Source organism: Miscanthus floridulus, chromosome 14, assembly GCF_019320115.1.
Source record: "Miscanthus floridulus cultivar M001 chromosome 14, ASM1932011v1, whole genome shotgun sequence".
Taxonomy (NCBI): domain Eukaryota; kingdom Viridiplantae; phylum Streptophyta; class Magnoliopsida; order Poales; family Poaceae; genus Miscanthus; species Miscanthus floridulus.
This window is the reverse complement of record NC_089593.1, coordinates 65,315,981-65,326,396: the sequence shown is the minus strand read 5'-3', so window position 1 is coordinate 65,326,396 and position 10,416 is coordinate 65,315,981. Positions and strand designations below refer to the sequence as shown.

Sequence of the window (10,416 nt, the reverse complement as noted above, 5' to 3'; positions counted from 1 at the left end):
CATCGGGGCGTGCGGCGACTATAGGCTTCCATAGCCGGCCTGACCGCTCTAGGGCCTTGTCATCGTCGATCCACCGGCCATGCAACATCAACGAAAAACAAGGAGAAGTAGATGCGAAAAGAGAGGGGCTCCCATGCTGCCGCGTCCGTGCAAGGGCTCGTCACATGCATTGAGCCGCATTGAGCAGGTTTAGTCGGTTAAGGTTTTAGGATTAGGGTCTGTCGATGTTTTACCACCGATAGCTTGCCACGGGGGTACCCGAGACAGTTGTTCGGGCTTCGACGGGCGGGGAACTTGACGGTGAACGCAAGAGACAGTCGATTTATACTGGTTCAGACCCTCGTGATCGAGTAATAGCCTTTACGTCTAGTCGGCGTCAGCCTTTGCGTTGGATTGATTGTTGATCGTGTCTAAGATTCTTACAGGGGGTGCCCATAGCCTCTCTTTATATAGGTAGGGACGGCTATGATGCAGTTACAATCCTAGTCGGATACAAAGAAGGTGTCCTGATCTAATTATAGAAGGTACTTTCTATTAGGAGTCCGGCTAGTTTGGCCTGTTCTACTCGAAATCGGTGTTGTCTGTCATCACGCCTCTCCTATCTAGCGGTGGGCCAGGCCAGGGCTCGCTGCCAGTAATTGTTCCGATGAGGAACCCTGTGGGTCCCATATTGACAAGCCCCGAGCGTTTCATGGTTGAACTCGAAAGCCTCCTTGCTTCCTCAAGTCTTGCCAGGAGAAGCAATTCTGGTCCGGGTTCTTTCGAAGAGAAACCTTGAAGTAGTCTTTCCTGAAAAAATCCTTGAGTGATGTGCGCTTTTTCGGAGAAAAAGGGCACTCACTGAGTGTAGCCCCCGAGCCTCTTGCTATTTGGAACAAAAAGTTAGGGTCTTGAATCTTCCGAGCTAAAAAAACTAAAAATCTTTCCTGAGGATATGTACCCTGCAGCCCCCGAGCCTATATCCTGGTTCTTTTGTACAGAAAAACTCGGACAGAGGGTCCATTTATCGTATTCTCAGGTAATTTGTCAGAGGTAGGTGGTAGTTGGTCGTTGTGTGGTGAATGCAGCGCGGTCACGAGTCGCATAGTGTTTGAATATTCCTTCGGATATGCCGTCCTGATGTACTGTAGCTTTTGCATGTGGTCACTTTTTTCTAACTTGCTTTCACTGCTTTGTACCTTTTTCCTGGTGGCTGTCAGGTTGAATCTGTTGTTGGACTTGGTCTATGTACACCGCTCCTTGGTCTATAAATACCCTCTTGCGAGCTGTTGTAAACCAGTGAAGTCTTGGTGTAGAGCTTGAAGCTTGTAGTCATGAATATGAATGGTTTGTGAGGTAGAAGCAGCCCCTGGCGTGAGTTAGAAATCTTGTATTGCCTGTAGTAGATGGAAGAAGTCTTGTGATAGAGATTAGAGGTAGACTAATATCTCAACAGTATTTCGCTGGATAGGTCATAACTGGCAGATGGAAGAAGTCTTGTGACGTGGGATATGTGCCCTCATCCAGCAGTTCTGGGTTGATCCTTCTAGCCTACCTCGTGACTGTCCGGTGTAGATCAGCACCTGATCCAGCATCACATCGGTCCTTGGGTAGACTGATGCCTGTGAGCTTCGCCTGGTCCATGTTGTTCTGCTGTGCCGCTGACACCAATCTTGGATGCACTGTGCCCTTCCTTTGAAGAAAACAGTGTAGCCGAGTAGAGTGTGTTCTGCCGAGTAGCAACTTGGAACACGTAATTGTTCCAGAGCTGATTTCTGCCGGGTTCCTTGTTGCTACCTTGTTCATCGTAGTACCGAGTTCGTCGGGTCTTGTAAGATATGTAATCCTCTATCCCTTGAAGATATTGGTAATAAAAAGTCTTGTTCCCTTGACTCGCTGTCTTCTGCGTCCACCCGAGTACTTCTGAATGATTTTCGGGTTATTTCTGATGCTTCTTTGCCTGTATTGTAATTGCTGAGTTTTTTCTAAGCGTTTCGGGTTGAAACTACTCGGTAGCAATTTCTGTGGATGGATAAGTCTGAAATCTGTCTGTTGCACTATTCTGTGTGAAAAGTTGTGCCGTTGTCATTTTGGTCGTGTCAGGCAGTTAATGCAAGAAGGTAAAAACTAAACCGCCGTGTTGGTTGCCACGTCTAGTGGGCCGTGTGGGCCGCGTTTTTACCATTATAAAGGTAAATACCTCGTTTTCTTCATTCTCTTCATCTGCTTCACGCTTTTGCCTTCCGATTTCCAGGCTTGCAAACCCTAGTCCCATCCTCTGGAGAGCTGCCACCACCATCACCGCCTCTCCACCATTGCCCATCCCTTGTGCATCTTAGTTCGAGAGAGCGCCCTTGGTGTATGGGCAATAAGGCAGCAGGCGGCAAGAGAAAGGCCGTCGAAGTGGACCAAGAGAAGGCTCTTGAGGTGATCGAGAACCAAGAGTTCATCGCCATGAGGACCGTGGCAAATAGCTGGCCTGCTTTGAGCAACAAAGAGGAGCAATTGAAGGAGTTAGCTGACGAGGGCCTGATCTAGGAGAAGGGTCTTGTCGAGTGGAGGGTGCCTGGTGAGCACCGAGTTCCCTATCTCAACCCTGGGGAAATTGTTCTTTTCCTGTCTTTCGTTCGTGCTGGCCTGTGTCTCCCTGCTTCTCCTTTCCTTCATCATTTCCTTCGTTACTTTGATATTTCCCTAAACCATCTCACCCCAAATGGGGTTCTACATCTCTCTGTCTTTGTTTATTTTTGTGAAACTTTCCTTGAAATCCTCTCTTCTATCACTCTCTTCCGGTATCTTTTCCATCTGAAACAGCATCCTAGGTCCAACAATACTTCTGTCTTGGGCGGGTGCGGTATTTAGTTTTGCCAGAACAAGCAGAAGGAGTACTTCGATTACACCTTAGTTGATTCAGTGAAAGACTAGAGGACTGAGTGGTTTTACACCAGGAATATGGATCCTCCCCTTGTTGCTTATTCGGATGCCGGTCCAGTCATCAATGACTGGTGGGAGAAGACGCCATTGACGACCGAGGAGCTTCAAAAAATCAAGCCGCTCCTTGATAAAATCAAGACCTTGAAACAACAAGACTTGACTGGGTTCAAAATTGTGGTTAGCTACCTTCATCGCTAGGTTCCGCCCTTGAAGGCGAGGGAAACCTACGGCTTCGAGTATGCCGGGGCCGAGGACCCGTCCTAGATGGTTCCGACGAGGGAGCTGATGGAGGACAAAGTCTTGGAGCGCCTCTAGAAGATTCTAAAAGGTGTGAGCATCATCCCGCATAGTGTTGATGAGTACACTACCGCCAGTCTGCCTTCTGTTGTAAGTGTTCTCCTCTTTAAATTCATCGTTTTTCCATCTTCTTTGCATAGTATCTTGATGTGAGTTGACTTGATGCAGGAGTGGTGGTAGAATTTTGATGACAAGCCCTCGCTACCTCTAGAGGACAGCCCGGTTGGGGCCGGAGAAGGTGGGGACCAAGGGGCCCTCACGAGGACAGGTGAGTCTGGTGCTGCGATCAGCTTACCGGGGGCTTCTTTGGCTGAACCCGGTTCGCTGTACGTGGACTATGTTCCCCGAGTTGTGCCCCGCGCTGCCCGATCCACCGTGAAGAGGGTGCTGGTGGATAGTTCTTCCATAAGTGCATCTACTCCAAAGAGGCTTCGTTCTTCGGGTGCGCAAATCACAGGTAGCATGCTCCTAGGTGAGCATATCATTGATTTCATTTTGCTCCTCTTTTGTGGTTCCTTCTTAACCTGAGTTCTCTGTTTGTCCAGCTAGTTCCTTGGTGAACCTCGTTGAGGAAGAGAATGAAGAGGAGGACACGCCTCTCATTGCGTGCCGGTAAGTAGTCAATTCAAAACATCTAATCTTTGTTGCTTTCAACGATCCGGCTTCTTTTGGTTTTGATGTTCTCACCCTTTTATCAGTGGTCGTAAATAAAACCAAGGTTCTTATGGAGTCATAGTGCCAGACCTATCAGCTCCTTCCCAAGCGGGTGTTGATATTTTGTCCGCTGCCATGCCTCCTCCTAAGCCGACTTCTGGTTGGCTTGGTGGCATTGGTATGATGAAGAAGAAAACTGCCAAGTGTGTTTTTGACTTGTCTGCTCAGCTCTTTTCTTCTTTATCTGATTGTATTTCTGATGAGTTCTTTCATACTTGAAGGTCGGTGTTGACGCCGTCTCCCAACCCCTAGTCAACTTCCACCTCCACCCAGGTTGATGCTGCGCCGATAGTTGCCTCTTCTCTACCTACTGGGTCCTAGGACTCAGAGCGTACTGTCAGCGTTGTGGTGATAGAGGAGGTGACCACCATGGTTGAGCAGCACTCTGTCGATCAAGCCGAGTCTGCCTAGGTTGAGGAGGATGTGACCGTGGCACAGAACCCGGCTGCAACCGTGGCTAGAGTTGCTATTGTCCATGACACAGCCTTGGTCAAGGCATCGGCTCTCTCACCACCTTCCCTTGATGTCGTTCGCTTTGCGGGTGATCAACATCTGGTGGATGAGGTGTTGAGGGAGTTCGACCCTGCCTTCCGTCTTTCTGAGTTGTCCTCTTCATGGGCTAGCTTGATGGCGGGGTGGCCTCTTTTGGAGAGAAGTTACAAGTGAGTAATCTTTGTCCTTTATTCTCTCTTTCTTTTTGGTTTGGTGTTCGCTTCTTTTGCCTTCTTCTTCTTCTTCTTATCTTTCCTTTTCTTCATCTAAGGCCTACTCTCGGAACCACTCAAGCTTCTTTGGCTCTGGCGAAGTTGAAAAGAAACTGGTCTCCGAGGTGAATCTCTTGAAGGCCGAGTTGGCTAGTAAGCAGTCCGAGCTTGAGGCAGAGCGCCAGGGGCGCCAAGTCACCGAAGGAGCTATCTACACCCAAATTGGTGAATCGAAGTGGAGGAAGAATGACGCTCTGGCTGCTTTACAAGAGGCATCCAAGAAGTCTGAGGGCTTCAAAAACGATTGTGAAGGTATCCGAGTTCTTTTTGTTTTTCATCCTTTTTCCTTCTTTCTTTGTCTTTCTGGTTTTTGGACTTGTATATCTTGTGCGATCAGCTCTTCGAAGGAATAAGAAGCAGCTTTTGGATGACATTGAGGTCATGAGGGTGACAGTCTGATCTGAACACAATAGGACTGAAGAGGTAATTGAGCGTGCTGAGGGAGAGCTTGCTCTTGCCAGGTTGATTAGGCGTGGGGCTGACCGAGATCTTGTGCAGGCTAAGAAATCCATAGAAGACCTAACTGCCAGACTGACTACGGCTGAAAAGAGCTAGGCTAGCTTGTGGCAGTCTTTTCGGTCAGTGGCCAATCTCCTTTGGACTTCAAAGGATAATGGGCAAACATGGGGTCAATTTATCCCTTTGATCCCTATCTGTCTTCAAGGCTTTGTCAAGAGGGCCGCCCACGTCTGCATCAGAAACATCTTGACCCACGTCCGGGTTCTTGCGCCGACAGTTCCTCTAGAGAAACTCACTGAAGAGGCAAAAAATTAAGAGTACCTAGATGCTGTCAAGAGAGCGGAACCTGAAGTTGATGCCTTGGCTGAGCAACTTTCCGAGTAGTTGGATATCAAACTCCCTCCTCCAAATGATAATGTTTGATTTTTATGTAAAGAACTTCATTTCTGAGTGCCTCTTGTAAAGATAACACTTTTCGTTGCCTGTATGGATGAAATATAATTCTCTTTTGATCTTCTATATGGATGTCTTCATCTTGTTTATTCTTCAGATGAGTTATCTAGGTGACCATAACTTCTTTCAAGTTTTGCTTCTTAGGCATGGCACATATCTACGGCTTAGAGTGGTTTGAATCTGATAGGGCAAGCGTAGGCTTAGTAGCCTTCTTACTCTCATCTAGATTGAATAACCTAGGATAGTCATCTGAGTTGATCGTCTCGGGATAGGACGAGTGTATATGTACTCTCATCCAGGTCGAATAAGCCTGGGATAGGGCAAGTGTTGGCTTAGTAGCCTTCTTACTCTCATCCAGGTTGAATAACCTAGGATAGAGCGAGTGTTTTTTTACTCTCATCCAGGTTCAGGTTGAATAACCTGGGATAGGGCGAGTGTTCTTTTACTCTCATCCAGGTTGAATAACCTGGGATAGGGCGAGTGTTGGCTTAATAGCCTTCTTACTCTCATCCAGGTTGAATAACCTAGGATAGGTCGAGTGTTCTTTTACTCTCATCCAGGTCGAATAACCTGGGATAGGGCGAGTGTTGGCTTAGTAGCCTTCTTACTCTCATCCAGGTTGAATAACCTGGGATAGGTCGAGTGTATATATACTCTCATCCAGGTTGAATAACCTGGGATAGGGCGAGCGTAGGCTTGGTCAGCCTATTTGCTCTCATCTGGTGTTGGGAACAACCCGGGATAGCTTGGTTTTGTAAGACAAAAAATCATCTTTTTTATATTGATCATGAACCTCGATTACATAATATCTTGGAGAAAAAATCTGTCTTGAGTCCTTAGGCATAGAATCTTCGCAACTGGCTAATGTGCCATGAGTTTCTGACTGGTATGCCATCTTCGGTCATCAACTCATATGATCTTGGTCCGGTAACCTTGGCGATGATAAGAGGACCTTCCCATGGGCTGAGTAGTTTGTGTCATCCATCTGTTTTCTAAATGCGGCGAAGTACCAAATCTTCGACTCGAAGGGTACTAGGTTGGGTGTTTTTGTCGTAGTGGCGCCTCAAACCCTAGAGATAGCGAGCGGATTGAAGAGTAGCATTGACTCTGACTTCTTCTGTGCTGTGTAGCTCTAGCCTGTGGATGTGTTCAGCTTCTCCATCATACTTCTCTATCATTGGTGAGGTCTAAATCAAGTCCGCTGGTAGTACCACTTCTGATCCGTATACTAGGAAGAAAGGCGAGTACCCGGTGGCTCTGCTTACTTGAGTTCGAAGCCCCCATACTACTTTAGGCAACTCTTCGATCCGCTTGGAACCATAGTCTTCTAATTCTTCATACAATCTGGGCTTCAATCCGGCTAGTATGAGGCCATTTGCTCTTTCCACCTGTCTGTTGGCTTCAGGGTGGGCCATTGATGCATAATCGATGTTGATACCGCAGTCTTGTGCCCAACTTCTAAATTCAATAGCTATGAAAGGGGATCTCAAATCCGTGATGATTCAGTTAGGCATGCCAAAACGATGCATGATGTCTTGGATGAACTCGACTGCCTTAGCCGCGCTATACTTGACGAGTGGTTTGTACTTGATCCATTTGGTGAACTTGTCAATGGGCACAAAAATGTACTCGAAACCACCCTTGGCTTTCTTGAGGGGCCCTACCTGATTCAGCCCCCAGCAGGAGAATGACCAAGCAGGTGGGGTGCATATAAGATTGTGTGCTGGGAAGTGAGCCTGTCTTGCAAACATTTGGTAGCCTTTGCACTTTCTAACGAGTTCTTCCACGTCCTTTAATGCAGTTGGCCAATAGAACCCAGAACAGAAAGCTTTGCCTACTAGAGTTCTGGAGGCAGCATGGTTACCACAACATCCTGAGTGGATTTCCCCTAGAATTTCTTTGCCTTCATCTGCTGTGATGCATTTGAGTAGTACTCTTGATGATGCGGCTCATCTATAGAGTTTGTCTCCCACTAGGACGTAGTTCTTGCTTCTTCGAACAACTCGGGTAGCTTCTTCTTTATCTGCTAGCAACTTATTCTCTTTGATATAATCAATGAAAACTTGAGTCCATGAGGTGGTGACTACCAAAATCTGGATGCCTCGAGCTAGAAGTTATGGGGTTATCTCACCAGGTTGTTTGATAGAGGGAGCTGACAACTCCTCTGTGAACATGCCGGGTGGGACCTTCGCCATGTCCGATCCGAGCTTGGCGAGGACGTTTGCTACAATATTTGAATCACGCAAGATATGTAGAATTTCTAGCACTTGAAAATGTTTCTCGAGTTTTCGTATTTCAGCACAGTAAGCGCCCATGTTGTCTTTGGTGAAATCCCAATCTTTGTAGACTTGGTTGATGACCACTATCGAATCACCGTAGATGAGTAGTCACTTGATCCCAAGAGTGATAGCTACCCGAAGCCTGTGGATAAGGGCTTCATATTCTGCTTCATTGTTTGTAGCTTGCCATAGGATTTGAAGAACATATTTGAGTTGTTTTCCATCTAGAGATATGAAGAGGACACCTACGCTAACTCCGCCTAACTTGAGTGATCCATCAAAGTACATCTTCCAGTGGTCGAGGATGGTTTCTAGTGTTGGTTGTTGGATTTCTATCCATTATGCCATGAAATCTGCGAGTGCCTGAGACTTGATGGCCTTGCGAGGAGTGAAATCTATGTTCAGTGCCCCAAATTCAACTACCCAATTGGATATACGCCATGTTGCATCTCTATTGCGTAGGATATCTCTGAATGAAAAATTTGTTACCACTGTGATCTTGTGGCCTTCAAAGTAGTGTCGGAGCTTGCGGGAGGTGATCAGGAGGGCGTAGAGTAGTTTTTGTATATGTGGGTACCAGATTTTGGAATATGATAGTACCTCACTGATGTAGTAGACGGGTCGTTGTACCTTGTACACGTGTCCTTCTTCTTCTCTTTCTACGATGATTGCTACACTGACTACCATGGAAGTTGCCGCAATATATAATAACATAGCTTCATGCTTTTTTGGGGGTGTGAGAATGGGCAAGGAGGTGAGGTATGCCTTAAGCTTCTTGAAAGTGTCCTTGGCCTCCTCTGTCCACTCGAACTTGCCTGTCTTCTTTAGGAGTTTGAAAAAGGGTAGTCCCTTCTCACCGAGTCGTGAGATAAAGCGATTGAGAGCTGCCATGCAACCCGTCAGCTTTTGAACATCCTTGACGCAGCGAGGGGGACCCATCTCTATTATAGCTCGGATTTGCTTAGTGTTGGCCTTGATCCCACGATGACTAACTAAGAAACCGAGTAGTTGTCCAGATGGTACGCCGAAAACGCACTTGTTCGGATTGAGTTTCCACCTCCATTTCTTTAAGTTCTCGAAAGTTTGCTTCAAGTCTTGAATTAGCATTGTTGGATCCTTTGTCTTTACTACCACATCATCAACGTAAGCTTCTACGTTCTTGCCAATCTGCTCACCTAAGCATGTCTAGATGGCCTTCTGATAAGTAGTGCCAGTGTTCTTCAGTCCAAACGACATGGTTTTATAGCAGTAGGCACCGAACGAAGTGATAAAAGAGTTTTTACTTTGATCTTCTTCTCTTAACGTAATCTGATGATATCCTGAGTAGCAGTCAAGAAAGGATAATAGAGCAAATCCTGCTGTTGAATCAACAATCTAGTCAATGCGCGGTAGCCCAAACGGGTCCTTCGGGCAATTCCTGTTGAGATTCGTGTAGTCGACGCACATGCGCCACTCAGCCGTGTTCTTCTTCTGTACTAGGATTGGATTGGCCAACCAGTTAGGATGGAGAATTTCCCTTATGAACTCGGCTGCCATTAGTTTCGTGATTTTTTCTTGATTGCTACTTTCTTGTTGGGTGAAAAATGTCGTAACCGTTGCTTTACAGGCTTGGAGCCTTCATTAACATTGATTCTGTGCTCAGCCAACTCTTTTGGGACACCTGGCATGTCGGCCGGCTTCCAAGCAAAGATATCTTTGTTATCTCGAAGAATGTTGGTGAGTGCGAGTTCCTATTTTGCAGAGAGGTGGGCACTGATGTTCGACGTCTTGGAGGGATCATCAGTGCCCAGGTCGATTTGCTTGGCGTCGGCTTCTTTCGGTGGTGCAAGGATGCTAGGCCTCTTAGCCGAGGTCTCTAGCTCTTCTAGGTTTATTTCTACAGCAATAGTGACTATCTCTTCCCTTCCACTGGCTGCTTGTGCCTTGGCCGCAATTTGGATTGCCTGAACATCGCAGTCAAAAGCACGCTTCAGATCACCTCGGAGAGAAAGAACACCATTGGGTCCTAGCATCTTAAGCAAGAGGTTCGGGTAGTGCGGTATCGCCATAAACTTGGCTAATGCTGGTCTCCCAAGGATGGCGTGATATGATGATTCGAAGTCTGCAACCTCAAATTTGATGAACTTGGTATGGTAGTTCACGGGAGTCCCAAATGTGACTAGCAGTGTGATTTGTCCGAGTGGCATAGCGGCCTTGTCGGGTACTATCCCATAGAAAGGGACACTTGTTGGAGTAATCATCTCGACGAGTTCTAGCCCCATCTTCCTTAGCGTTTTTGAAAAAAGATGTTGAGTCCAGCTCCTCCGTCGATCAACACCTTTGTGACGGTCATACCACCAATGGTCGGATCCAAAACCAGTGGGTAGTGGCCAGCGTTCCTTACGCTAGTCCATTGATCCTCTCTTGAGAACTGGATTGGATACTGCGACCAATTGAGGTATTTGGGAGTAGCCGATTCTGCTGCCATGATGGTTCGTAGAGCCAGCTTGTCTTGATGCTTGCTCCTAGAACCCAGGACCCCGACAAAGATCACTGCC

General features: G+C 47.0%; 1 protein-coding gene across 1 annotated transcript; it reads right to left on the bottom strand.

Annotated features, from left to right (window-relative positions):
• Positions 1-9,609: 9,609 nt before the first annotated feature.
• On the bottom strand, positions 9,610-10,065 carry LOC136503604 (uncharacterized). Its single transcript, XM_066498627.1, has one exon. The coding sequence runs from the start codon at positions 10,063-10,065 to the stop codon at positions 9,610-9,612; it is 456 nt and encodes a 151-aa protein (XP_066354724.1).
• Positions 10,066-10,416: the final 351 nt, after the last annotated feature.

What these genes read in the sequence shown, in the direction of transcription:
- LOC136503604 (XM_066498627.1), bottom strand. Translation starts at nt 10,065, where the DNA reads ATGCCACTCGGACAAATCACACTGCTAGTCACATTTGGGACTCCCGTG.